The sequence below is a fragment of the Ochotona princeps genome, chromosome 2 (genome assembly GCF_030435755.1).
Source record: "Ochotona princeps isolate mOchPri1 chromosome 2, mOchPri1.hap1, whole genome shotgun sequence".
NCBI lineage: Eukaryota > Metazoa > Chordata > Mammalia > Lagomorpha > Ochotonidae > Ochotona > Ochotona princeps.
The window spans coordinates 6929094-6956162 of record NC_080833.1 but is presented as its reverse complement, the minus strand read 5'-3'; the positions used below and the strand labels follow the sequence as shown (position 1 = coordinate 6956162).

Genomic DNA, 27069 nt, shown 5'->3' with positions numbered 1-27069 from the left:
CCATCTGGATGAAGTCTGGACACACGACGTTAAGTGCAGCAAGCTGAACTAAAAGTGCAGCAGGGTGTGTGAATCCACCCCAGGAAAGGTCCAGCAAGGGCAAGTCCGTGGAGACCCGAAGAACGTTAGTAGCTGTCAGGGACTGGGGCACAGGGAATGTGGGGAGGTCTGGCTTTGCTACTTGGAGGGAGGAGAGTGTTCTGGGCTTGGTGGTGGGGATGAGTTACACCTGGTGATCACATTCAGGTCACTGAGCCACACACAGCCCGGGGGGGGGGGGGCATTAGGGCTTGTGGAGCAGTTTGTTGTTGTTGTTGTTTAAGTGGCAGGTGAGTTGAATCAGAACTCTTAGGGAGTCCAGATGGCCTCAGTGGATCTTGGAAAGCCTGGGATAGCAGAACACTGAGCGTCTTGGGGCAGAGGTCAAAGTTCTGACAATAGATGGTCTGCAGGCCCCTGGGACTAATGGGAGGTCAGAGGAGAAGACGGAGCAGGAGCACATGCAGGCCTTGCTTTGAAGTGTTAGAAGTCGCCAGGTGATGCTGGCCAAAGGTCAGGGCTCTGGCTTGGGATTTGGAAAAGCATGAAGGCTTCTCTGGAGCGTGCGAGCAGCCTAGCAACCATCGCCCAGGAGTGGGTGTGTTGTTTCTCAGCCCAACTTCTGTAAGAGCAAGCTCAGGTCCAGGGAAAGAAGGACCACCCAGCTAGGTAAGCAGTTGTGCTGGGAAAAAAGCAGCAGGTTGGCTATGTGAGTAGGCCTGGGGTGGGGGGTTGGGGCTGCCATTGTTAAGGAGTGTTCTATAGTCTTAGCTTTGTCCTTGGGAACAGCTCTGCCCTGCCCACTGCACCACCTGGCCAGTGCCCCTCAACTAGATCAAGCAGATATTCAGGAAGGAGCCACTGTTTTCCATCATTTAATTCCTCCTGTGGTCTCATTCATTCATTCACTGTGCTGCCAGTGAAATGGCTGCCAGCCTGTGTGTGGTGTCCTCTCGTGCCACCCAAAGTGTTCAGTGACTGGGCACCTTAGGCAGGGTGACTGAGGGCACACTCTCTGACGGCCTGATGGGTAGGTGGGCTTTGGTCGCATCTGGGATCTGGGGGTGCTGTGGCCCCTGGTGTGAGCCAGCTCCCTGCCTGTGTCCTGCAGGCCCAGGCTGGCCTTGGCCTGTGTTCAGGTGCTTATACTTCTCCGCAGCCCCTCCTCTCAGCTCCAGTGACATTTCTCTGGGAGTGATGTTTTCCCCTCCATCCCCGTTGCAGGCCCTTAGGGATCTGCTCCAGCTGGCAACAGCCATGCTTTGCTCCCAGATGCCTCCCAGATGCCTCTCCACACATCCTCATGATGGTGAAAACCGTGCAAATAACACTGGAAGACAGTCTCCCAGCACATGGGTCTTCAAGACTATAATGAATTAACCCCCTGATGCAACCCGTTCCTCAGCCATCCATCATGCTGATGCGATTAAGCTAGGGGAAGCCAGATGCACAGAGTCCCCAGGGATGGATGGGGCCCACCCGGGGCTCCTGGCCAGTCCTGTCCCCAGCTTCTTGGCCCCTCAGCAGTTTAGAGAACATATGCCAAGCCTGTCTTTCGCAGACAAATAGGTGATTGAGGCCTTTTGGGGATTGGGGTAATGCAAGTCGAATCCCTGCTCTCCCTTGTCCCCAGCACCGCTACCTTCTTTCTGATGGGCTCTGAAGGCAAGGCTCCACATCCAGATATTTTCATGTGGGGCTCAAGGCAGGCGAGTGCTTGCTGTCCCAGCGAAGGCTGTCGGAGCCTCATTTCCTCATAGGGTTTGCTCCTCCATACTTCTACAACATTCTCAGCTGTGTGTCAGGAGGCCTAGGTCTCTTCAGCGGCCTGGGAAGGGAGGGTGTGGCTCGATTCTGTCTGTCTTACACCTGCTCCCACTGTAGACTAGGTGAAAAGCACCCCATTACAAACATTTGGTCACTCCCCACCTCTCCACCCCTGAGCAAGACAGCAGCTTAGGAGTCTGGGTAACAAACCAAATAGCAGCAAGAATTCAATCTGACGGAGCCAGGAGACCGTCCACAAGCCAGTGGACCACTTAGCCAGCCCTGTGTACACAAGCTCATGTAGTGCCTCAACAGGGACAGGTCCCCAAGGCTTGAGAAAGGTTGCTTGCCTCCACAGTGCTACCATGTTCACCCATCCCTTTGGATTAAGCTTTGCAATTTTACAGAATGCAGACATTCCCTAGGAACAGCCTAAACTACCAAGCAATCCCCACACTCCCTGGGGCAATTAGGGCCTTGGCATGCTGCTTAAAGGGCCAGTGCTCTGCCCTGGGTCAGGGCTGCAGGCAATGCAGCCGTTGAGAGCCTCCCTGGGGATTCTGCTGCAGATTTCTGGGTTTTAATTGGCCTTCCCATCGCCTGTGTGTTCAGCACAGTACTCCAGTAATGAGGTGTAAACCGTGAACATTGCTGATGGAAACAAGGGCTGACATCCCGCCAGACCTGTCTTTCTGTGTGGACTGTGGGGGTTGGTGAATTAGGGAACACTTTTGCCCTCTATAAAAGGGGAATGTGAAACGGATAGTTGGTTCCTAGGGTTACTGAAGGAATAAGAAACGGTATCGGACACATGAGTCCTTGGCTTATGTTAGTGCTTAATTTTATTTTAGATATTTATTTATTTGAAAGGAAGAGTTAGAGAAATGGAGGGTAAGAAACAGAGATCCCCCATCTGGGTCCCTCATTTGGGTCACTCCCCAAATAACCAAAATGGTCAGAGTTGTTGAGTCGATCCAAAGCCGGCAGCAGGCGCCCATGTACTTGGGCCACCTCGGCTGCTTTTCCCAGGTGCATTAGACGGAACTGGATGGGAAGCGGTTCCCGTCACTCCCAAATCAGTAGGTTCCCTCCGCTTGTCATCACCCTCTAGGACAGCAGAGCTGGTCCGAATTTAAGACATCATGTGGGGATGGGGCGGGGGCGTGCCCGGTGTGCCCCATCTGCCTCTGTCTCCGCCTCTCGAGTAGGTAGATTAGCTTTCGGTTGGGCAGTTGAGCGCTGGGAGACGCACACCCCACGGTTAGCAGGTGTCTGTACCCTCAGCTCACACCCGGTGTCCCCCATTGTCTCCACGAGGGGAAAGTACAGGGCGTTCCCAGCTGAGTTGCCCGATGGCCTCTGCGCCCCACGTGGTAGGGAGGCGACCCACTTGAAGCTAGCGCCAAAGCCCCGCCCACATTGTACTGGGCCCGCCACCGAAGCCCCGCCCCTGCGGACCGGGGTCTCCCTCCAAGGCCCCGCCCACAAGCGTTGGGCCCGCCCACAGAGCGCCACGTGTTTCCCGAGGCCACGCCCATTGCGCTCTGGGCCCGCCCATTCCCTGCCCACAGCGCGTAAGATGCGTACCCCGAGGCCACGCCCACGGTGCCCTGGGCCCGCCCATGCCCCCCACTGGGCCCTTCCTGTGCGTGGCCCGGGTTGGGCAGGACAGGGAAGGGGCGTGGCTGGGCGGCGGCGCTAGGACCCGCCCGGGCGCCGCGTACGTCACCGAGCGGCGCCGAGCCTGCGGGTTGAGCGGGAGGCGCGAGGGCTCCGGGCGCTGCCTCCCCGCCTTGGGTCCCCGGCCGGAGCCGCTGCAGGAACCGCGGTCGGAGCCGGTTCCGAGGAAGGGAGAGGGAGCCGGAGTCCCACGAGGGAGGGGTCCGGCCCCGTAGGAAGCCCCGCTTCATCTCCTCGCGTGTCTGGCTCTGCGCGCTCGGCCCTGCGCCTCCGACTGTTTCCCTCCGCGTCCACCGCGCTTTCCTGTCTGCGGGTCTCGGGCGCGGGAGGCCGATCGGGGCGCCGCTGAGGACCCCCCAAGCTCCGGCCTCTGCGTCCCTGCTTCGGTGCGGGAGGGGGCGCCTGGTGCCGGTCCTCCTGGTGCTCCCCGGCCTGGGGACCCACCCCCGGCCTTGTCCCACCCCCAGGTAGCGGGGAGGATGACCACGCTCACGCGACAGGACCTCAACTTTGGCCAAGGTAGGGGGGCCGGGCATGCGGACTGGGCGCCGGGGGGCCCGCGGGCGGCCACGAGCGCGCGGCGGGTCTTGTGTTCCCTGCAGTGGTGGCGGACGTGTTGTGCGAGTTCCTGGAGGTGGCCGTGCACCTCATCCTCTACGTGCGTGAGGTCTACCCGGTGGGCATCTTCCAGAAGCGCAAGAAGTACAACGTGCCGGTCCAGGTGAGTCCCGGGGTGGTGAGGAGGGGACTTGGAGGGAAATCCCATCCCCAGGCTGGCCCGGCCCCTCTCGCCCTGCGGACCTCCCCATCCCCCACCGCTAGTGACCTGGCTGCGCGGGAACCAAGTGGCTGCTTTGGAGGGGTTAAAGGAGCTCCGGCAAGCGGTGAACCTGGAGGCAGGCCCGGGGCTGTTGCAGGTTTCTGGTACCTTCTCTCTCTGCTCTTTGAGTCAAAACTCTGAGAGGCTGTTGAAGGTTCAAGGCAGGCCAGCAGTAAGCACCTGCTCCACAGGTGCTTGTCCCTGGGGAAGTAGAGTAGTGGAGGCTTGCAGAGGGAAAAGGAGTGAGCACCCTCTCCCTCCATGAGATTCTTAAAGCTGAGGCCATATAGTTCCTCAGTGCTTCACTTTGTGAAAGATTTCTAAATCTTTCTGAGCCGGATCGGCTTTAAAGATTTATTTATTCTTATTGAAGAGTCAGATTTACAGAGAGAAGGAGAGACAGAGAAAGATCTTCCATTTGCTGGTTCACTCCCCAAGCGGCTACAAAGGCCGGAGCTGAACTTATCCAAAGCTAGGAGCCAGGAGCTTCTTCTGGGTCTCCCATGTGGGTACAGGGTCCCAAAGCTTTGGGCCGTCCTTCACTGCTTTCCCATGTCACAGGCAGGGGGCTGGAAGGGAAGTGGAACAGCCGGGACATGAACTGGAACCCAAATGGAATCCTGGCATATGAGAGGCGAGGACTTTAGCCACCAGGCTACCGCGCCAGGCGCTGGGCCTCTTCTGACTCCGGAGAGGCCCTATAGTGGGAACCCCGCCCCTCTCTTAAATGATGGCCCTGCAGTTGCTTTCTCGCCTTCTCCTCCATGCTGGACGAGTTTAGGGTGGGTAGTCTCAGGCAGGGTGGGTGGTCCTGGAGAGTGATTGGGTTTTGGGGGTATGTGTGTATTCTATCTGGGCCATGCCTCGGCAGCAGCCGCTGGCCTGTGTGTCGTGTGCAGATGTCCTGCCACCCAGAGCTGAACCAGTACATCCAGGACACCCTGCACTGCGTCCGGCCACTCCTGGAGAAGGTGAGGGACACCAGGCCCTGCCAACCACTGCCCTCCCACCCCATCCCTGCTCAGGCCTGCCAGGCTCGATTCTGGTACCCTGTGGGGCACCCGTGCCTTCACACTCCAAGCCTGCTCCCCTTAGTCTGGAGGGAGCCCTGAACAGGTAGACCAGGGGCAGAGCTTAGGCCTGGAGCCCCGCTCTGAGTTGCGGCTGCCCCAGAGGGTTCTGGGTTCTTGCAATGTCTGTTACCCTCTCCACCTCCAGCCCCTCCGGGTTCCCTCTTTCTCTCCTTTTCTGGTCTCAGAGTTTCTGGACCTGTGGGTCCTTGTCCGAGCGACTGAGCAGAGCCGAGTGTGCCTTTTCCAGCCTGGCTCAGGTGGGGAGTGTGGGGTTGGAGTGGGCTGCCTGGCCGTGCTGTGAGGGACTTCTGTCCTTGCAGAACGATGTGGAGAAAGTGGTGGTGGTGATTTTGGATAAAGAGCACCGCCCAGTGGAGAAATTTGTCTTTGAAATCACCCAGCCTCCGCTGCTGTCTGTCAGGTGAGCTGCCCTGCCCCACTGCCAGCTGGCAGAGTCTCTGCTTAGCAGCTAGCCCTCAGCCCCCACTCTCATTTTGTGTATATATATATATATATTTGAAAGGCAGAGTTAGAAGGTAAGACAGAGTTAGATCCGTTTGCTGGTTCATTCTGGAGATGTTAGCAATGGCTGGAACCAGGAGCCAGGAGCTTTTTCTGGAGCTCCCCCATGAGTGCAGGGTCGCAAGGTGCTGAGACATCCTCTACTGCTTTCTAAGGCCATAAGCAGGGAGCTGGACGGGAAGTGGAGCAGCCAGTGCTTGCTTCAGCAGCACATATACTAAAATTGGAAGTGGAGCAGCCAGGACCCAAAGTGGCACCCCTATGGGATGCTGGCACCACAGATGGAAGGTTAGCCTACTGTGTTACACTGCTGGCCACTCCTTTTTTTTTTTTTTTTTTAAGAGATGTATTTGGGGCCCAGTGGCGTGGCCTAGCGGCTAAAGTCCTCGCCTTGGATGCCCTGGGATCCCATATGGGCGCTGGTTCTAATCCCAGCAACTCCACTTCCCATCCAGCTCCCTGCTTGTGGCCTGGGAAAGCAGTCGAGGACGGCGCAGAGCTTTGGGACCCTGCACCCACGTGGGATACCCGGAAGAGGTTCCTGGTTCCCGGCTTTGGATTGGTGCAGCACCGGCCATTGCAGTCACTTGGGGAGTGAATCATTGGACAGAAGATCTTCCTCTCTGTCTCTCCTCCTCTGCGTATATCTGACTTGGTCATAAAAATAAATAAATCTTTAAAAAAAGAGAGAGAGATGTATTTGAAGGTCAGCACTGTGGCTCAACGGGCTAACCATGTGTTTACTAGCACCAGCATCCCATTTGAGCACTGGGTCTAATCCCAGCTACCCCACTTCCCATCCAGCTCCCAGCTTATGGCCTGGGAAAATAGCAGAGAATGTGTTAAGTTCTTAGGCTGTGGCACTCATGTGGGAGATCTGAAAGAAGCTCCTGACTCCTGGCTTCGAATTGGCTCAGCTCTGACCATCGTGGCTATTTGGGGAGTGGACCAGCGGATGGAAGTTTAAAAAACAAAAGACAACAACAAAAGATTTATTTGAATGGCTGCTGACACTTAAGTGGGTTAAGCCACTGCCTACATGCTGGCATCCCATATGGGTGCCAGTTTGAATCCTGCTGCTGCTTTTCTGATCTAGTTCCCTGCTAATGGCCTAAGAAAAACAGCAGAGAACGGCCCATGTGGGAGAACCAAAGGAAGCTCCTGGCTTCAGCATCAGCTAGCCCTGGCTGCTGCGGTCATCTAAGCAGTGAACCAGTGGGTGCAGGACCTCGGTCTTATCTCTGTCACTCTTTCAAATAAATAAGTCTTAAAAAAAAATCAGTGTGTATGAAGGGTAGAGCAAGAGAAAGAGGGAGAGGAGGAGAGCTTTAGTCTGCTGATGCACTGTCCAAACCTCTGTAGTGGCTGTGGGTTGAAGCCAGGAGCCAGGAACTGCACTCACGGCTTCCATGTGAGTGGCAGAAACCCAGATACCTGGGCCATCCTCTACTGCTTTCCCGGCTGCATCAGTAGAGAGCCCTAGTAGAGGCAGAGCAGTCAGGACTCAAAACGACTTCCAGTATGGGATCCCAGCATAGGATATGGCAGCTTAGCTTGCAGTGCCACCCCTGCCCCCACCCTTCCTGGCAGCCCTGACTAGCTGGATCGGGGAGAAAACCTAAGAGGGATGTGCCTGGAGAGGCCTCAGCCCGTCAGTGACGGCGTTGCGGCTGACCCATGCTGGCCCTTAGTAGACACCTTCCTATATCAGCGTGCCGTGTGTCTTGGCCCCACGTGTAGCTGCAGAGACCAGAGAGCGATGGCATACGCTCCCTGGGGGTCACCTAGGTGGTGGGCATGTGCAGGACACAGACCCAATGACTGTCCCAATGGTGAGTGCCCAGCCCACAGGCAGCCTGAAGTTGACCAGATGTAAGCTGGCCTGCCACCTGCCTCTTATGGTGAGGTCAGGAGCTTGTCCTCACTGGCCATGTGACCTCAGGGGAACCCTTGCTTTCTTGGCTTGCAGGCCTGGTTCTCTTGTCTGTGTATTACAGCCACCTCATGAGGTCCCCAGGCCACTCTCCCTCACTCAGACTTGGTCTGGGCAGGGAGCTGGTCCTGTCTGGGTGTGACATTGGGGGGCAGGGCATGGAATGTTCCCTGCCACTGCCCAGCTGACCTGGAATCCTGAGACTAGAAATGAAGATGGAAGCTTCATCTGAGAGCAGGGAGTTCTTTGGGGCAGCTCACAGTTCACACATGGCATGACAGGCCACATGGCCAGGGATCCTTGGCGCATGTCCCCAGAAAAGGCCAGGCATGTGCTCACAGCATCAGGGCACCGGGACTGGGGCTGTGCAAGGCGTCAGCTGTTCCCTAGGAGCAGCCCCATGGGGGATGCCGAGTGGTTATGGCCACAGGCACTGGGGGCTCTGGTCCCCGGCTGGCTGCCAGGAGGAAGGCAGGCACTGGTCATGGGCCCCTTCCCTCTCCAGCTCGGACTCCTTGCTGTCGCACGTGGAGCAGCTGTTGCGAGCCTTCATCCTGAAGATCAGTGTGTGTGATGCTGTCCTGGACCACAACCCCCCAGGTGGGCCGCCCCTGCCTCCTGGGCTCCCTGGACGGGCCTCCCCTGCTCCCCGGGCTCCCCAGATGGGCCTCCCCTGCTCCCCGGATGGGCCGCCCTGTTCCCTGGGCTCCCTGGGTGGGCCGCCCCTGCTTTCCGGGCTCCCCGGGATCCCTGGGTGGTCCATGTTCCCAGGTTCTAATTTGGCTGCTTCTGCCTCTATAAAGGAGGTGAGGCCTTATACAGCTCACCTCCTCCAGGAAGTTTTCCCAATTGACAACCCTCCTCCTCCGGCTTCAGTTTCCTTGTGGGTTATGCCCTTTTTTTCTCCTCTTTTTAAAGGTTTTTATTTTACTCATTGAAAGGCAGAGTTACAGAGAGCTGGAGAGAGCCCATCCACTGGTTCATTTTCCCAAATGGCTGCAGCAGCCAGGGTTGGGCCAAGCTGAAGCCAGGAGCTACATCCAGGTCTTACACGGGTAGCAGGGGTCCATGTGCTGCTACACGAGTAGCAGGAGCCATCTGCTGCTGCTGCTTTCCTGGGCCCATTAGCAGGGAGCTGAACTGGAAGTGGAGCAGCCGAGACTTGAACTGGTGCTCGTGTGGGATGCCAGCACTTGCAGGCAGCAATGCCATCCATTAAGACAGAATGCTAACACCAGACTGTGCCTTTCCTTAGCACAGTTTATATCCTGTGGGTCTGCCCCATCAGCGGGAGAGGCTAGGCCGGCACAGGTGTGGGGCCGCACTGCACTGACCATGCTCTCACCTCCAGGCTGCACCTTCACGGTCCTGGTGCACACGCGAGAAGCTGCCACTCGCAACATGGAGAAGATCCAGGTCATCAAGGTGAGGAGGCTGGTGGGCAGGGGGGAGGCCCTCAGCGTTGCCCTTGCAGGTGGGCAGGGGCCTGGCATATGCCCAGTGCCTGGCGCCCTGCAGGATCTCTTGTGTGTGAAGTGGCTGGCCATTGCTGGGGGTGGGGGTGGTTGCAGTGCTGAGGAGTGTCTGGGATGGCCAGCCCATTCTGATCCTCTCAGAGTGGGGGTTCTCCATGGAGGGGCCTTTGCCCACCAGATGGAGTCAGTGCTTGGGCTGGTTAAGCCCTGGAAGTTCCCCCCTCCAGCGGGGGCCTGCCCCCCAACCCCTTCTCCCAAGGATTCTGTTGCTCCTCATGTCTCAAGACCGCCACTCTGGAGGGAAGGGGTAACAGGGTGGGGGTGGGCTAACCTGGCCCCTACCAGCGCCTCCCTGGGCCCCCTCCCAGGATTTCCCGTGGATCCTGGCAGATGAACAGGACGTCCACATGCACGACCCCCGGCTGATCCCCCTAAAGACCATGACATCAGACATCCTGAAGGTGAGCTGCGCGATGGCGGAAACTGCAGGGTCTGCTGGGGAGGCCTGGCAGAGCAGCCCCGTGGCGGGGCACTGCCCTGAACTTGCTCCTTGCCTGCCTGGGCCCTGGGCCCTCCAGAGGCTCCTAGATGGCCCCACCTGTGGCTGTTTGTCTCTGTCAGATGCAGCTCTACGTGGAAGAGCGAGCTCAGAAAAGCAGCTGAGGGTGCACCTGCCAGCCCACTGATGCCACAACTGTGAGACTTTGGGGGGCTCCTCACCTCAGGCTGTGCTGCAGGGCCACCCTGACTCTAAGTGCTCTTATTGCCTCTGTGGAGGGACCGCCCGCCCTCAGACCCAGGGCTTGTGTGAGCTGGTGGCCTTCACGGAGGAGGCCGCCGTCACGGGCAGTGAAAAATGCTGGGACCTTGGTTTCCTGGCCTCCTGCTCAAGCCGGCCACTGCTGTCTCAAATACTGTGCTGTGAGTTGTTTCAATAAAGGGGCCCCAAGGGCTGAGCTGGGCTGGCACTGACTGGAGTGGGAGGGGCAGTGGAGTCCACATGCCCCCACCTGTATATCTGACCCCAGCTGGTTTTCCCAGAAGCATTTATTGGGCAGAGTATTGAGCTGCATGGCAGGAAGCTGCCACAGCTGGTGGCTTAACCCAAGCCCGAGATGGGCAGGGGCCTCTGGGGCAGGGTACCTGGCTGCCTGCCACAGGCTCAGCTTGCGCCTGCAGCAGCCCTCTGGCTGAGCTGGGCAGGAGATGGACAAGTGCTGTCAGGTGGGAGGCTGTCCTCAGGCTCTGTGGTGGCCAGGCGGGGAGGGCGACCAGGCTGCCTCCTGCCGTGGTTGGGACAGTGTCTCTGGCTGAGCCACAGAAGGCTCTGGATTCTTGGGCTTATAGCTGACGGTGACGCTGCTGTTGGTGACGCGGGGCCCATACCAGCCTGCCCAGAACTGGGTGTCCTTGCCTCCGTGCTGGAAGAGGATGTGGCGGACGCCAGGTGGGTAGTCGGAGAAGGTGTAGGAGACCTAGAGGTGGGCAAGCAGGTTACGTGGAAGGGCTCCAGGCCTGAGGCCAGGGGGGCAGTCCCAGCCCTGGGAGAAGCAAGTGGGTTGCAGTGAGCAGCCGCAGTTTTACCTCCGTCCACGCGGCATCGCTCCACTGAGGGATGGTCACTGGTGGGGGCTCATAGGAGGCCAGAACAATGTAGTCGGCTGAGGTCAGCTGTACCCGCAGGTGGTAGGAGCAGCCACAGTCTGCTCTGGCCGCAAACCTGTGGAGGGGCAAGCTGCTGGGCCTGGGCTGGGGACAGCGTGGTGGTGGGGAGGGGGACAGATCCATAGATGAACCCAGGTCCACTTTCCTGAGCTCCCTTCTGCTCGGCCCCTGAGGCCCACTGGCTTTCTTGTTCATATGCCTTGCTGTGCCCCTGGGGACAGTAGTCTCCTTGCTGGGCCTCAGTTAACCCGTCTGAGAAAAGGGCTGATGGACATTCACTGAGGCTGTGATCTCAGAATGCCAAAGGTCAAGTCTGTCCACGCTGTGTCCCCTGCATGTGACCGTGCACCTGGCTGGGGACTGAGCGGGACTGGGGTCTATGGGATGGGGGCTGGCACAGCTCTGCGCATCCTGTAAGCCCATCCTTCCACCCTCAGGGTCATAGTGCCAGGTCCTGGATAGACTCAGATCCTGCTTTTGCTAGAGACCAAGCCAGGGGCCTTGCATGGAACTGGGGGAAGTCTGGGGGTGAAGAGGGAAAAGGAAGGTGCCTGGGCAAGAGGGCTGTGATTTGTCTATGCCCGTTCAGGGCGGGGTTCCTCTGGCTCCAGTGTGTTAGCGGCAAGTCACGTGTAGGCCTTGGTGCCCCACATGCAGCCTGCTGCCCATGTCCCAGGGGCTGGGAGGCCGGAGGTGCCGCTGGGTCCCATGGCACAGGGAGAGCAGGGCTAGGTCTGCCTGGCTTTAGGGGTGGTCTGCCTCGTGACACTGGGTACTTGCTTTGGGTTTTTGCATGTAGTTGGAGGAGGGGCTGCTGAGCTGGGAGATGAGGTGGGGGCCTTACTCACCAGTCCTTGACCACGATGTCAGGTCGGACCAGGTCTAACAGTTCCTCCCAGTAGCCATGCGCCTTGAGGTCCACCAGTTGGGATTTGAGGCACATGCTGGGGGCAGAGGGTAAGGCTTGTGTCTCCAGCTGGGGCTGCATGGCGTCTCCATGCCAGGCCCAGCAGCCCCAGGGTGTCCTGCAAACCCTGCGGCCTGGGCAGTGGCTGGTGCTGGTCTGTGAGCAGTGTGCTCAGGGTCTGACCTGCTCGTACCCGAGCAGCATCTGGACCCATTCCAAAGGCCCTGTGTGCATTATGGATACCTGTAGACACCCAGCAGACCTCAGCTACCTGTGGGCCCCTTGCAGTTAACCAAGTCACCACAGAGCCAGCTCATGTGCTCTCTCCAGGAGTGGTAGACGGGGAGGAGGGGTTTGCTGGAGGCCCTAGTCGCCCAGGGTTGCCCAACCCTCGTCCCCCTGGGTGGCAGCCTGCTGTGGTCAGTCTGTCTTACCCGTAGGAAGTGACAAAGTACTTCTTCACTCTGGGGTCAGGGAAGTTGGTGCCGTGTGCTCCTGGCAGGCTCTCCACCTTCCACTCGTCTCCCCCATTGCAGTCAATCTGCCATGACCTCAAGTCATCTAGGGAAGATGGAGGCCAGGTGAGTGCCCGGTGGGCCTGGGGGAACGAGGCCAGATAGGGTACACAGCCTCTCTGGCTGCAGGCCTCGTTCCAGCTCGGGTCTCAGGCTGTGGGTTGTCAGAAGTCAACCAGCTGCTCCCTTCTCAAGGATGTGCAGGTGTACCCTGGCAGCACCTTGGAGCTCCCCTCCTCTGGCCCACTCCCAGCTGTTGCCACCGTTTCGCCTCTGACCTGGGCTTGCTTCCCTCCAGCCTTCTCTGCAAGCCTTTTCCTTCCTTAACAGGCTGCTGTGGGGGGCTCTGGGGAGACCTCCATTTCAATTCTCCAGAAACTGATTTTGAAGGGCTTGGTCTTGGTGATTGATAGGCGCTGTTATTGGCACGAGCACCTCCCTGCCGATGGCCCTGCCAGGGTCCTGGTCTTCTGGTCTGCTTCTGAGGCCGGGAACCCAAGGGGAGGAGGGAAGGGACGGTGTCCTCTACACTGCGGTGTCTGTGGCAGGACCTACATTGGAAGGCTCAGCAAGTGCACAGGGCCCGGTCCTGGCCTACCTCACATTGAGCTAGGACCTGTGGCAGCAGCAGGTCTTCCTTAGCAAGGCTGTTGAACCACCACCAGGGGAGCATTTCCAAAGTAACTGCTTGCCCGCCCATCAGGAGCCTTGCCTCCTGGGTGCCCTGGCCCCCAGTGGAGAACTGGAGGAGTAAAACAGAAACCCAGGAGCTGGGCTGGTGCTGAGCATGGTCACCTGGAAGGAAAGCCCAGCAGGGCTAGGCTGGCCACTGCTGGGCTGGGGCCTCGCTTGAGGCTGGCGCTGCAAGGCAGTGCAAGCTGAGCTAGAGGCTTGGCTGCAACTTCTCGCAGAATTTGGGGGCAGGCAGGAAGCTTAAGTGTCCAGGCCATTGTCTGAGGCGCCTCTGGGGGTGCCCTGAGAGTTGTAAAGTGCTCCTACCCTGTGAACTGGAGCCCACACTTATTGGGCTCCGGTGAGGGTACAGGATGTGGAGAGGGAATCTAAGTGGAGAAGCAGTGCCCACCTAGCACTGTTGTGGCCTGGTAGTACCTGCCAGGAGCGAGAACACCCTGGCAAACCCAGATGGTTACAGCCCAGACAGCTCCACTTCTAAGTCCCCACTTCGCTCATCTGCGCAATGGGTGGAAAGTGAGGACAGGCAGCTTCACTTGAAAAGATCTCATATGTGCACCTGACACAGAGGAGGCACCCAGGGAAATCGGGGCAGCTTGGGCTGGGCTCAGGGGTCAGGAGACCTGCAGAGTGTGCGTCCAAGACAGCACCTGAACCCCTGCTGGCATGAAGGCGACTGCACAGGGTGGCAGACAAGATCCTGCCACTTGAAGTTGGTAGCAGAGGAATTAGAGCAAGTATGGGCCATGGAAAGTGCTGGAGGATGCTAAATGAGAATGACGGGGAGTCAGGATGGGTCTCTGGGCAAACTAGAAGCACGCAGCACAGCCAAGGGAGCAGGGCAGGTGCTGAGGTGTGCAAGAACATTCCAGTAGGGTGCTGTTGAGTGTGAAGGCACAGGGTTCAGGAAAGGAAAGGACCCAGCGGCAGCCTCCCCACCCCAAGCCTCCAGCCCACCTTCCGCGCATGGGTTGCGCAGCAGGTTCCTGTGCAGGCTTCGCAGGAAGTAGAAGATCTTCCAGTCGGCCACAGGCTGGTCCCAGTCCTCGGTAATGAAGCCCTCGCGGAGGCACTTGCGCTTCCAAAGGGTGGTGAGGTCGATGAGGTCTCGCCAGAGGCTGCAGACAGGGCGGCAGTGCAGCAGCAGCTGGCGGGCAGGCACGTGCGTGAAGAGCTCCAGCAAGATGTTCTCGGGCAGCTCGTTGATGTTCACGGAAGCCATGGCCGTGGCGGGCAGGACTCCTACAGGCCTGTGGGGCAGCAGCAGTGAGGAGCACCGGCCAGGGAGGTGGGCCCTGGGATTCCAGGGCACTCAGCTGGACTCCTGGTTCCTCTTCTGTGAAAACACATGGGAGAACAGAAACTTCTGACTGCCAGACTGCTGGGAGGTGGGGCTGGGGCCGGAAGCAGCGGTCCCTTCCCAGGGTTGCAATCCCTGGCCTAGAGCTTCTGGTAAATTTCCAGAAACCACACCCTGGCCTGTGGCAGAGACCAAGGGTGAATGGAGAGGGTGGGGCTCCCACACTCAGATGGGCCTCATCTACTTGACACTTGGGGAAAGAATGTTCTACATGCAGAGTCCGCTAGAGTCCCCTTCCCAGAAAAGTATGGCCACGTGCTGTGGCCCCTGTGCAGGGAGGAGTCCGCTAGCTGGACAAAACGCAGAGAACAAGCAGGCCAGTGAGGTGTTTACATCTCATGGGAAATGTTGTGATGGGTGGCCAAGTCCCTGGACTGCAGACATGTTCTAAAGACACCAACATGTCCACCTAACAAGTGGGCAAACAGACCAGTGGATTAAGCCACAGCTTGTGATGCTGGCATCTCTCATCAGCGCTAGTTCAAGTCCTCCTTGCTCGGCTGCAGACCCAGCTCCCTGCTAATGCACCCTGAGAAGCAGACAGCAGAAGCTGGCCTGGGGAACTTAGGCCCCTCACCCATATGGGAGGACTGCGTGGAGTCCCAGGCTCGTGTCACTTGGGGGGGTAAGCCAGCAGGTGCAAACTAACCTCCCCCTACCGCACACACAATGCTTTTCAAATCTTAAAAAGTTGGATCTGACATCATAGTTCAACAGGATAATCTTCCACCTTCAAGTGCTGGCATCCCATGTGGGTGCTGGTTCATTTCCTGGCTGCTCCACCTCCCATCCAGCTCCCTGCTTATGACCTAGGAAAGCAGTGGAGGATGGCTCAGGTCCTTGAGGACCCTGCACCCACTGGCTCCTGGCTTTGGGCTTAGTTCCAGCTGTTGCCGCCATTTGGGGAGTGCACCAGTGGATGAAAGACTTTGCTTCTCCTAGCTCTGTAAATCTACCTTTCTTATATATAAAAAAAATATTCAAAAAAGATGACAGCTTTTATAAGCTCTGCGTAGATTGAATAAGCTATGGGCTCCGGTTCAAAGGAGGCTCAGGGACAGGTGGCTTCCCTGGCTGCCTGTTGCTCGATGGCCTGGGGGAGAAGCCTGCTAGTGAGAACAGGATGGGGTGAAAGGCCTTGCAGGGGCACCTTGTAGACAAGCCCAACCCAGGCCTCCGGGGCAACCTCACACTCCTGGGCTTCCCGCCAGGCCGCCCGGCCGCCCAGCCCAAGCTGGCCCTGTCTCTGCCCCCGCCTAGGCACTGCCTACTAGGCCCATTGCAAACAGCAACTGAGGCTCGGGGGATTCCAAGGCCGCCCTCTGGGCCTCACGCCGCCTACAGGATGTGGTGCTGGGGGCCGCAGCCCTGGGGCCTCGGCCAGGGCAGCTCCAACACCTGGCCCCAGTGGGAGTCGGCCCCACAGCGGCGCGGGACCCTCCAGGACCACGGTCCCCTGAAATCCCGGACCCGCCTCCCCTCGCCACCCTCCGGGCTCAGTGAAGGCCCGGCACTGCCGCGCAGCCACCCAGGCCCACCCTCGTCCACCCTCGCTGGGTGCGGGACCGATCACACCGCGGGAAGGGACCTCGGGGCGGCCTGGAGCCTGCGGCCTACGCGGCGGGTCCGCCCTCACCCCGCCCCGCGTCACGCGCCACCAGCCTCCCGCGCCAGGCCCGGCCGCGGGCCCTGCGTGTCCCGAAGCCCAGCTTCCCATCCTGGTGGTGGGCGGCGCGGCGGCCGGAGCTCACCTCCTTCCCGGGCCGCCTCCTCTCTGTGGAGGAAGCCGAGCAGCCCCGCCCCTTCGCCGCCCGTTTCCTGCTCGCCCAGGGAGGAGGGGCCAGCTCCCTGCCCCGACCTGCGGCGTCCCCAAGGCCCTGATGCGGCTCTCCGCTAAGTTCAACCAGCACTGAGTGCCTACTCACCAAGCCCCACCTAGACACCCTGACTTCATCCAGTGTCTGAAGGGGGCCAGGGGGCCAGGGCAGCGTTGCCCACGTGGTGAGCCCCCGCCCCACCTGCCATGTGCTGGTGGTGTAGGCAGGCAGGGGTGGGGTAGGAGGGCCTGCCAGGTGGGAAGTCTGGGCAGAGACCTGCGGTCTGGCTCCTGAGATGTCACTCTCTGTGTCCCCTGGCAGGAACCACATGGCCACACCTCCAGGCAGGACAGCGCAGTGAGGCCCACCTCCCCATTCACAAGACACAGGGCACAGGCTGGCTTGGGGACATCTTTTATTTAGCTTCATGCAGAGGGCAAGGTCAGAACGCTGCTGTCCTTCCGGCAGAGGCAGGGGCATGGCAGAGGTTGGGGTGGGGGACATCCTGTGACAGTGGTTCCAGCGGCTTGACAAGGGGCTGTACTTGGACAGGTGGACCTTGAAAATCCCTCTCCCCACTCATCAAGGGCTCATGTTCAGCCCAGTTCCCAATCCTGTTCCTCACCTGCCAGGGTTACCCTGTACAGGGATCCTTGGGTCTCCTGGGAACTTTGCTGGTCTGCTTTGAAGGGAGGACCTCCAAGCCTGGCCCCGACCTTGGGCCTGTCTGGCTCAGGCCACGCCTCCTGGGCCTCTAAGCCAAGCCACCTCTTCCAGGCAGGCAGCCGGAACAGCAGAACAGGGGCAGGGGCAGGGACAGGGGCTGGCAGATCTGAGAGTCACCTCCCAGCAGGTACATTCTGCTGGGCAGCTACAGGCTTGCCATGTCTTGTCCATCCCTGCTCTTCGCCCACCACTATCCCACTACCACCAAGAGGACATGGAGAGAGATCCCGGAAGGGGAAGGTACAGACACACGCTCCGAGTTGGCATTAAATTTGGAGACCCACTCATGGGGCTGGAAGGGCTGGGGGGGATCCCCTGCACCCCCTGAACTGCATGCTCCATCTCTCAGAGGGACTCACACAGGCCCCTGCCACCAGTGGGTTCCACAGCACACAAGGGCTGCCCAGGCCAAAGGCCCTGAAAGACAAGGCAACTGGGGGCTCAGACAGACTGAGGGGGTGGGGTCGTCTGGCTCCCCTTCTGCGACAGCAGTCTACCAGTCAGGGTTCGGTGGATGGGGACTCAGGGGAAGTCAGGGCAGCGGGGGCCCGATGGTGATGCTGCTGTTGGTGACCCTCGGGCCGTACCAGCCGGCCCAGTAGTGAGTGTCCACGCCGCCGTGCTGAAACCAGATGTAGCGGACGCCGGGTGGGTAGTTGGAAAACGTGTGCGAGACCTGAAGAGCAGGCAGAGATTGGGGAAAGGTCAAGGTGCTGGCCCCAAGGGTGGCACGGCATCGGGGGACAGGATTGCAGGGAAGGGGCTGCACCAGGAGCCAGCAGAATGGAATAGTAGTCACAGCACTGCCTCAGGCTCCTCATCTGTAAAATGGAGCAACACCCGGTCTCGTGCACCCCACCGGATTAGCATGTGGCTTGACGGAACAGAAAGGGCATGCTCAAAACTAGGGTTAGCAGGGACTGGCCCTTACGAAGTGTCCGGTGAACAGTGCAGACACCTGCAGAAAGTTCACGTGAACATTGTTGGTCTAGATCAAGGAGGTCAATAAATTGAACCTGGGGTCGCTCTGCTTAGCTTTTGTAAATACAGTTTTATGGGAACACAGCCACATCCACTTGTTTTCATATTGTCTATAGATGCTTTCCCGCAACAGCAGCAGAGTTGGGGAGCTGGCTGTGACAGAGACAGTTTGGCCTGCAAAGCTTAAAATATTTACCTTTTCAGAAAGCAACGAACAAGATACATAATGGTGTTGGGCGACTTGGTGAATGGTGTTTGGTCCTGGCTGGACCAGCCGCATACACGGACTTCTTTGAGGGCCCTGAGATGGAAGCCCTGTTCTTTCCATTATGCAGATAGGCAAGTAAAGCGCAGAGTGGCAGAGGCCGAGGGGATAAGCAGGGAAGTTAGGATTGAGCCTAAGCCTGGTGGCCTCCATCCCACGTACCTCCCTCCACTTGGCATCGCTCTTCTGCTGGATCGTCGCTGGATCTGGCTGGAAGGTCCCCAGAGGGGCGTGTGCCGATGACAGGAGCTGAACGCATAGCTGGTACTTGGACCCGCAGTCTGGCCTGGCTGCGAACCTGCAGGCAGAGAGCAGGCCTGTTAGGGCCTTGGGGCTGTGGGGCAGGGTGGGGGTAGGGCGCCTGAGTAGCAGGCCCCCTCCCCCAAACCCTCGCCCCTGACACTCACCAGTCCTTGACCTCGATGTCTGGCCGCGTGGTGTCCATCAGCTCCTCCCAATACCCTTCGGCCTTGAGGTCCACCACCTGGGACTTGAGGCAGGTGCTGGGGGCAGGGGTGAGGGGAGAGGAGTAGGAGGGACTGGGGCTTACCACTAGGCTACTGAAGGACTGGGGTGAAGTGCCAGCATGTCCCCCACCCCGAGACCCCTGGCTCTTACTAATATGAAGTCACGAAGTATTTCTTGACCTTGTCATTGGGGAACTCCTTCCTCTGGTCTTTGGACAGATCCTCCACCTTCCACTCGTCGCCTCCATTCACGTCCAGGCTCCAGAACTCAAAGCCCTCTGGTGGGACAGAAGAGACGACACTGGTGGGAAGCCCCCCCAGGCACCACCTTCTCCCTTCCTGTGTCTTGCCTAGATCTTGGCAGCTGGAGGAGTGGGCTGCGGCCATCAGCTGTGCCCACCTCCTGTGAGGTGTTCCCGTGCCAGGCACAGGTGAGCAGCTGCCTCCAGGAACCCTGAGACACACAGCGACAAACACAAGGTGACACACAGTGACAGTGTGACCTAGCAGTCCCCGTGCTGGGGTTGGTCTCCGCTCGGCCCAGCAGCCGCAGCAGCGGCAGGGAAACTGCCGGGGCTAAAATATTCTGGGCTTTACAGGCTGCATCCTGTTTTCTATCTTGTTTCTATCATGGTTTTGTCGTTCTTGTTCTCTCTTTAAAGAAGTTAAAGAAAATTCTTAACTCTTTGGGCAGAGCGGGCTGTGGACAAGAACACTGGGGGAGTCAGGTGAAACAGGCCCTGATACCCAGGTGGGGACTTGTATCATTGATGTACTCGTATGGGCTTTCTTGTCATCCTCCCGCCCACCTGTTACCAAGCAGCGGGGGTGGGGAGGGGAAGTGGTTCCAGGGAATGGGATTTCCCAAAGTCTTCTACAACTCAAACCTCTTTTCCTTCCAGAACACTTTCAGGAGCCCCAGCGCTGGAGTCTAGAGTGAGGCTAACCGGGCTCTGGGCCACAGTCATGCATGTCTAGGACACTGTTAGTCCCAACTGGTGTGTGTGTGTGGGGGGCATCATCTTAACAGCAGAATGAGAACACCCACCTTGGCTGCTGTCTGCCCAGCTGAAACAGCGGGTATGTGAACAACACCTACTTCTTAACAGTCCCTTGAGGGGTTAGTGTCATGGCACAGCGTGTGGAACTCCTATTTGTCACGCCAGCACCCCCACCGGAATGTCCATTTGAGTCCTGGCTGCTCTGCTTGTGATCCAGCTCCCTGCCAGTGACTCCGAGAATACAGCCCAAGACTGGGCCCTGTCACCAGGTGGGGGTTCTTGGCTCCTGGACTTCAGCTCAGTGCAGACCTGGCAGCTGCAACCATTGGGAAGCAAACCAGAGAATGCAATATCCCTCCCTGTTACTTTGCTTTTTCAAATAGATACTTTTTTGTTTGTTTTTAAGGGTGAAAACAGCTACTAACTGTACAGCAAACATGAGCTGGGACCATAACAGTATATGTGTGCACGCGTGCATGTACGAGGGCAGAGCTGGGTGCCATACCCCTACCTTCCGCGCACGGGTTGTGTAGCAGGTTCCTGTGCAGGCTTCGCAGGAAGTAGAAGATCTTCCAGTCGGCCACAGGCTGGTCCCAGTCCTCGGTAATGAAGCCCTCGCGGAGGCACTTGCGCTTCCAAAGGGTGGTGAGGTCGATGAGGTCTCGCCAGAGGCTGCAGACAGGGCGGCAGCGCAGCAGCAGCTGGCGGGCAGGCACGTGCGTGAAGAGCTCCAGCAAGATATTCTCGGGCAGCTCGTTGATGTTGCCCACAGCCATGACTCCAGAGGCTGCGGGAGAAGTTGCACCTTCAGGCTGGGCCTCTCCCCTGGACCTGTTGCTAGTTGCACTCGGCGGGGTTGGGGGTTCGCGTTTGGGCTCTGCCAAGGACTGCGCCAGGAGTCTCGCTGTGGTCTCTGAGGACCGGCCGGGACGCTACTTCCCTGCAGGGGGCTACAGCGGGTGTAGTGTCAAAGCTGAACGCCTATGCTTCCCCTGCGCCTCATTATGGCTGGCTGTGGAGGTGGGGTGTGAAAGGGGCCGCCCAGGGCCACAGACAGGGGCAGCGCGCGCGCGCGTTTGTGTGTGGGTAGGAGGTGTCTGGGTCCTCTCATTCCAGGGTCAGGGCCAGGCCAGCCTCTACATCCTCTCCCATCCTTAAGACGCTGGGGTGAGGGGTGGGGGGCGTTTGAAATGGAGGGAGACAATTATTGTTTCCCATCGAAGTCCACAGAGCCCAAGCCACTTTCGCAAGACCACAAAGGACCAGGGACGCAGGGCCTGGTTGAGAGGGTGGGCAACTGGGCAGGTCGGCCCTTCCTGTCATCCCGGGCACTCGCGGCCTTCTGTTCCCACTCCTTTTCGTGCCCCTCCCACAAGATCGGGGCCAGGATCCTAGCGACTCCCTATCCCCACCCAGGTCCCCGCCCCCGCCGCATCCTGAGGCCGCAGCCGCTGCCAGTACCAAGGTCTTGGCCGGGTCTGCGCCGAGTCTCCTTCCGCGTCCCTCCACCCCCACCCCGGGGCGATGCGGGAAGCCACCAAGCCCTCCCCCCAGGACCCGGCCGCCGCGGCCCGCGCCACCTCCCGCCAGGCCACCTGCGCTCGGCAGTCCCTGCGCAATCCCCGCCGGGCCGCGGGGGCCTGGAGAGCCGCCGCATGCGCCCCGCCCCCGTCGCGCTCCGCTCCGCGTGGGGCCTGGATGCGCACCCCGCCCCGCATCGGAGGAAAATTACCTGGCGTGGATACCCGAAGGAGCCTCCTACCCCCGTGCGCCCCGCACCCTCCGCCTGACCTAGACACTCCTACCCGCGTCGCCGCCACTACCAGCGCTCCGGATGTTCCCTCCCCCTCCTCCATTGAGCGGAACGCCGCCTCCTGACCTTTCTCGGCCTCCAGGATCCGGGGAGTACTCGGCACCCTGCAGCCTTGGGCCGATCGCCGGCACTGCGGGGCTGCGGGGCGCTGGGCCAGAGGCGGGGCGGGCCGGGGGCGGGGACCTTTAAGAGGCGCGGCCGCTGGGAGCGACTCAGACGCGCGCAGCGCCGGGACTCGCCGCCGCGGGACTCGGGCAGACCGCAGCGCTCCGGCTCCTCCCCCTCTCACGATCGCCCTCCGCAGCGATGGACGGAGACGGTGACCCAGGTATCCGCCTGGGGGTTCCTCGCTTCGGCCCGGCCGGAGGCAGTGGGCAGGCGGGCGCGTGCATAGAGGGTCTTTGGAGATCGAGCCCCCCTGTCCCCCCACACCCCTCCCGCGCAAACTTTTCCTCAAGAGTAGCCCACCAGACGGTCAGGAAATATCGCGGGTCCCTTGATCTGGCGGGAGGCAGAGAGGAATTCCCCGGTCCCCAACTGGGGGAGCTGGGACGCGCCAGGGATGCAGGCTTGCAAGCCGTTTCTTCCATCAACTTCTTCCGTTTCTAGCCCTGGGTCCTGAACTTCCTGAGGCCTGCTGGGGGTTCGTGGGGCTCCCTGCGGGGCTGCCTCACTGGGGAGGGGGCTACAGTTCACCTGGGCATGGGATGCCTTAGCAGGAAGATGCCCAGTGGGCGACAGGCCGGCAGTGAGGACAGACGCCTGGCAGCTCGGGTCTGGCTGGTCAGGACTCAGCACCCTCAGACTGCCCAGTCATCTTGTCTGGCACCAGAGACCCCCCTCCCATCCCTCCACTTCCTGCGGGGGGGGCTCTGGGGGATGGAGTGCCTGCTGACTCAGGACCCAGAGGAGACATGCCTGTCGATGGCTCAGATGGCTCAGCAGGCCCCACTGTGGTGGGCACAGGCTGGAGGAAGGGGTAGGGGCAGTGGGAAGTATTGTAACCACTCAGGGACCCTGGGGGCCCACTCTTCCCTCTTCTAGCCGGGGACCCAAGGCCCTCCACTCCCTGGCACTGGCTCCTGCTCTTCCCCAGGGCCTAGCTATTCCCTGTGCGCCAGGGCCTAGTAAGGGCTGTTCCCGGCAACAGATAACTTTCCAGCAGCCACAATGTGGGGAGTTGTGTGTGCAGGTGAGGGGGTGGGGGGCTGTAATTGGATCTGAGGCCTTCAGTGCCAGGCCCAGGGGCCAGGAGAGGAGACGGGGCTGGGTGCACCTTTCCAGAGAGCATCAGGTGTCTGCAAGGTCCAGGGCTGGGCTGGAGGAGGGGTGGAGAGGTGAGGACAGTGGGGGCCAGGTCCCTAGAGGGCATCAGGCAGGTGACATCTTCCACTGCTCCACCCTGTGGCACGTGAGAAGCCCCTGGGCTGCCCTGGGCCTCAGCTTCCTCTTTGCCAAAAGGGCAGAGCAGACCCCTGCACCCCCGATACAGGGTCAGAAACTGCTGCCAAGTCAGGGAAGGGTGTGCTTGCTCAGGCCAGAGACTGGCCAAGTGCCCACTGGGCGCTCTGGGCTCCGAGGACAGTAAATTCTGACCGTATGCATGGGGGCGGTGGCTGGGGCATAATGGCAGGGGAGGGGTTTGAGCCCAGGAGGCTTTTATCCTGGCAATGCCCAAGCTTGAGCCTGGACCCAGCCCCTACCCACACCCCAGTGGCTCTGGGGGCCACGGCCTCCCCATCTCTCAATGTGGCCCCCTCTCCTCACCGGCTTCCCTCCTCCAGAGCTGCTGGGCACCGTTTGTTCGCTTTCTCAAGGTTTCAATGCCTAGGTTGTGGCTGGCTGGGGTCCAGGAGGCTGTGTGGCCTATGCAGTGACACCTGCCCACCTCCTTCCGTCCCTTCATGGAGTCTGGTCCTCACACTGTGTGCATGGCCTGACCCAGCTGTTACCCCGTTGCTGGACCAGGCCCCTGAGGCCCAGAGATGGTCAGGCCGAAGGAGAGACCCTGGCCTTTCCCAGCATCTGGCGTGTCTCAGGGTGCCCTCCATCCTAGAGTCACCCAGCAGCGGCTGGCTGAGACTAGTCGGCCCTTGGGCTCCTCCTCTCCCTTCCCCAGCCCTAAACACCAGCAGTGTGACCTTGCACAGGTCACTGGAACTCCAAGCCCAGGGCTTTCCATTGGCCTTCCAGTTGGACCAGGTGCTATCCTGAGGTTGTGGTGGTGGCAGGTGGCTCTGGGCAAGACTCTTGAGTTCATTCCAGGCTCCCACTTACACCCGAAGGGTGTTCCTGGGCTGCCTCCCCACCCCATGCCTCAGTTTCCCCATCACTGAAATCGGGACAAGTCAAGACGACACAGTGTGAGGCTTTAAAGAGGAGAGGAAATTGCAATGCTTGGAGCACAACCTGACATTTGCTAAGGGCCTGGTGAACATGGGTTCCTGACAGCACCCTGGGCAGGGGGCAAGATGCCAGGCCAGGGGCAGGGAGGGGAGGAAGCAGTGAGTGAGTTCCCAGACCCCACTGAGGCCCTCGCCAGGCTCAGTCTAGCCCAGAGAGGGGCGTCTGTCAAAATGGCACATCTCAGAAGCAAAGCTAGGAGGCTGGGTGCTGGTCCTGGGGGCTGAAAGGTGAGGGGGCTTCAGAAGAGAGGATTCCCTGTCTGAACCGAGGACAGGTTTATAGAGGGCTACCGATGAAGATAATGGTGGTGGTGGTGGCTCACAGCCTGCCCCACCCCGCCGGCAGAGAGCGTGGGCCAACCCGAGGAGGCAAGCCCGGAGGAGCAGCCGGAGGAGGCGGGCGCGGAGGCGGCAGCCGAAGAGGAGCAGCCGGAGGAGGAGGCAGCGGAGACGGTAGAGGAGGAGGAGGAACAGGGGGAGGAGGCGGCGTACTTGGCCGAGCTGCCGGAGCCGCTGCTGCTGCGGGTGTTGGCGGCTCTGCCTGCCTCGGAGCTGGTGCAGGCCTGCCGCCTGGTGTGCCTTCGCTGGAAGGAGTTGGTGGACGGCGCCCCGCTGTGGCTGCTCAAATGCCAGCAAGAGGGGCTGGTACCCGAGGGCGGCGCGGACGAGGAGCGCGACCACTGGCAGCAGTTCTACTTCCTGAGCAAGCGACGGCGCAACTTGCTGCGCAACCCGTGCGGCGAGGGTGAGCGCTGGGTGCCCTGTTCAGGAACGCGCGCGGCCCGTCTGCTGGCGTCCCTCGCCGGCCACTAGCTGCTGCCCGGGGCACTCGGGAGCGAGCTGTGGGTGGGGAGGGTCTTCGTAGGAGGGGAGGCAGGGAAGTGCCACCACGTGGGGCGGGGGCTGCGGTGTCCTCGCAGAGGACCTGGAGGGTTGGTGCGACGTGGAGCACGGCGGGGACGGCTGGAGGGTGGAGGACCTGCCTGGTGACAGCGGGGTGGACTTCACACACGATGAGAGCGTCAAGAAGTATTTCGCCTCCTCCTTCGAGTAAGCACAGGATGGGGGTGCGCGGGGAGGGGGAGGGGACGGCCCCCCGCACTAACTCCGGCTCTGCCAGGTGGTGTCGCAAGGCGCAGGTCGTGGACCTGCAGGCCGAGGGCTACTGGGAGGAGCTGCTGGACACGACCCAGCCCGCCATCGTGGTGAAGGACTGGTGAGGGCACGGGGCCCTATCGAGACGGGAGGGGAGGGGACGTGGGCAGAGGGCGTCGCCCCTGGCGCCGGCGGCTGAGCTTCCGAAAGACGGACAGCCGCCTCTCCCTGAATTGTGCATGTGTGCACATGTTTGTAAACACGTTAATGAACATTGCCTCCAGGTAGATTTACCTCTCACCTGGGGGCTGGCAAGTCCTCCCCTGTGGAGCTTGGGCCTCGGTTTGCTTATCTGTGAAATGGGGCACCTGAGGCCATTATAACACACCCCCCCCCCCGCCGATCCTGGGCAGGTACTCGGGCCGCAGCGACGCGGGTTGCCTGTACGAGCTCACAGTGACGCTGCTGTCGGAGCATGAAGACGTGCTGGCCGAGTTCCACAGCGGCCAGGTGGCAGTGCCCCCGGACAGTGAGGACGCAGGCTGGGTGGAGGTGAGCCGGGAGCAGGCGGTGCAGGGCGCAGGAGCTGCCGGGCCGCGGGTGGAGCGGGGCGCCCTGAGCTGCGCCTCCTCTCTCCCGCCCCTCCCCCAGATCTCGCACACCTTCACCGACTACGGTCCTGGCGTCCGCTTCGTCCGATTCGAGCACGGTGGCCAGGACTCGGTCTACTGGAAAGGCTGGTTCGGGGCCCGGGTGACCAACAGCAGCGTGTGGGTGGAGCCCTGAGGGTCCCCTTGTCTCGCCTACCGGGCCAGACCCGCTCTGCCTTAGTAGCATCCTCGCATTCCGTGCCCCGCACCCTCCTCCCCCTTTCCTCCTCCCCCTTTCCTCCCTATCCCTTGCTCCAGGCCCAGTCTCCACGCTGCCGGCAGGTGTCTGCTTCCAGAATGGGAAGATGGGTGAGGGCTGGGCCCGGGCGCGCCGCTGAACCCCCGCTAGCACGGAGCCTGCTGACAAGCGGGCGCTCAATAAATGTAGTTTGTCCCTGGAAGGTGTGGATGGGCGCAAGTGTGAGCCAGTGAACTCCCTCCCTCCCCGCCTGGTCCGAACTGGAAAAACACTTGACGAGGCTGCAGCTGCTCCGGTTTCCAGGGGCCGCTGGGCCGGCGGCGCTGGACAAAGGCTGGATTGTGGGGCCAAGAAGCAGCCAGCTGGGTCTGGCGCCGGTTGGACACCCAAGCTGCCAGAGGCCCGGGCGAGCTATGGGGGAGAGCTTGGCTGTCCGCCCCCACCCTCCTGCCCCTTCGGAAAGCGAGACTGTGGGGGTACTGGGGTGGAGGTGGTGCCTCAGCCGGGGTCAACCTCACCCCGGTAGGGTCCAGGATGCTTCCCGCCTGCCCCGCCTGTTCCAGCTGGTTTTACACTGGGCACAGTCTGAGCAGTTGCAGCGCTTGGGCACTGTCCAAGCCCTGCCGAGAGCCTGGCGCCTGGTGCAGGTTTGAGGAGGGGAGGCGGTGGGGTGTTCTCTCCCCTCCCTGGGGCTCCCTGGGGCAGGGCGGCCGAGGTCCTGAGGCACCTGCCCTGCCCTGCTGAGGCCCAGGAAACTCCTGCTGGCCAGGGGTGGGTTCTGCAGGTTCAAGTTGGGGCCTCTTGCAATCCTTCATTGATTCATTGATTCATTCATTCACAATTCCTGGGACCCCCAATCCCAGGTCAGGCCCTGAAGCTTCTGAGGGCCTGCAGCCTGGCCACACTGGAGAGAGGAAACTCCAGGCAGGGAGAAATCAGGCATGGGACAATGCCAGTCAAATGGTGGGGGCATAGCTCCCGCTGGGGGGTGAGGGCATCTTCAGTCCTGCCCGGAAGACCAAGCCTGGCCCTTGGGGGGCTACCAGCCTAAAGGGGGCAGCAGAGTCCCTGTCCTTTCCAGCTTCTCCTGAGCTGCCAAGCCGACCGAGGCGAGGTGGGTCCTGGGATGAGGGGGAAGGCTCGCCCTCATGTGCCCCTCACATCTAAGTCAGTGAGTCCCGGGGAGCCCCGCAGTGGGCAG

At 60.4% G+C, this 27069-nt stretch overlaps 4 protein-coding genes across 15 annotated transcripts; 2 read left to right on the top strand and 2 right to left on the bottom strand.

Annotated features, from left to right (window-relative positions):
- The first annotated feature begins 690 nt into the window (after positions 1-690).
- MAD2L2 (mitotic arrest deficient 2 like 2) lies at positions 691-10265 on the top strand. 5 transcript variants are annotated; one of them, XM_058675289.1, is made up of 9 exons: positions 691-708; positions 3954-4005; positions 4089-4207; positions 5206-5277; positions 5700-5800; positions 8340-8434; positions 9186-9259; positions 9678-9770; positions 9931-10265. In XM_058675289.1, the coding sequence occupies exons 2-9, from the start codon at positions 3966-3968 to the stop codon at positions 9970-9972; spliced, it is 636 nt and encodes a 211-aa protein (XP_058531272.1). In that variant the 5' UTR covers positions 691-708; positions 3954-3965; the 3' UTR covers positions 9973-10265. The 5 variants fall into 5 exon arrangements, with proteins under 5 accessions (XP_058531272.1, XP_058531283.1, XP_058531276.1 ...); XM_058675300.1 differs by lacking the exon at positions 691-708 and adding an exon at positions 3615-3724; XM_058675293.1 differs by lacking the exon at positions 691-708 and adding an exon at positions 3617-3634.
- A 146-nt stretch (positions 10266-10411) lies between these two features.
- LOC101525143 (F-box only protein 6) lies at positions 10412-16420 on the bottom strand. 4 transcript variants are annotated; one of them, XM_058675240.1, is made up of 6 exons: positions 16375-16420; positions 14047-14339; positions 12316-12442; positions 11823-11918; positions 10894-11029; positions 10412-10784 (listed from the first exon to the last, which is right to left on the bottom strand). In XM_058675240.1, exons 1-6 carry the CDS (start codon positions 16401-16403, stop codon positions 10548-10550), a joined length of 918 nt encoding a protein of 305 aa, XP_058531223.1. In that variant the 5' UTR covers positions 16404-16420; the 3' UTR covers positions 10412-10547. The 4 variants fall into 4 exon arrangements, with proteins under 4 accessions (XP_058531223.1, XP_058531240.1, XP_004596172.2 ...); XM_058675257.1 differs by lacking the exon at positions 16375-16420 and adding an exon at positions 16201-16217; XM_004596115.2 differs by lacking the exon at positions 16375-16420 and adding an exon at positions 15180-15389.
- Positions 16421-17211: 791 nt separating this feature from the next.
- On the bottom strand, positions 17212-21717 carry LOC101528988 (F-box only protein 44). Of its 4 annotated transcripts, none has more exons than XM_004596045.2 (6): positions 21586-21717; positions 20218-20493; positions 18857-18983; positions 18646-18741; positions 18401-18536; positions 17212-17668 (listed from the first exon to the last, which is right to left on the bottom strand). In XM_004596045.2, the coding sequence occupies exons 2-6, from the start codon at positions 20480-20482 to the stop codon at positions 17525-17527; spliced, it is 768 nt and encodes a 255-aa protein (XP_004596102.2). In that variant the 5' UTR covers positions 20483-20493; positions 21586-21717; the 3' UTR covers positions 17212-17524. The 4 variants fall into 4 exon arrangements, with proteins under 4 accessions (XP_004596102.2, XP_058531258.1, XP_058531247.1 ...); XM_058675275.1 differs by having other exon boundaries at positions 20218-20537; positions 21586-21658; XM_058675264.1 differs by lacking the exon at positions 21586-21717 and adding an exon at positions 21439-21571.
- FBXO2 (F-box protein 2) lies at positions 21692-25902 on the top strand. 2 transcript variants are annotated; one of them, XM_004596042.2, is made up of 6 exons: positions 21692-21847; positions 24271-24669; positions 24845-24974; positions 25045-25140; positions 25433-25571; positions 25671-25902. In XM_004596042.2, exons 1-6 carry the CDS (start codon positions 21826-21828, stop codon positions 25803-25805), a joined length of 921 nt encoding a protein of 306 aa, XP_004596099.2. In that variant the 5' UTR covers positions 21692-21825; the 3' UTR covers positions 25806-25902. The 2 variants fall into 2 exon arrangements, with proteins under 2 accessions (XP_004596099.2, XP_058531207.1); XM_058675224.1 differs by having other exon boundaries at positions 24250-24669.
- Positions 25903-27069: the final 1167 nt, after the last annotated feature.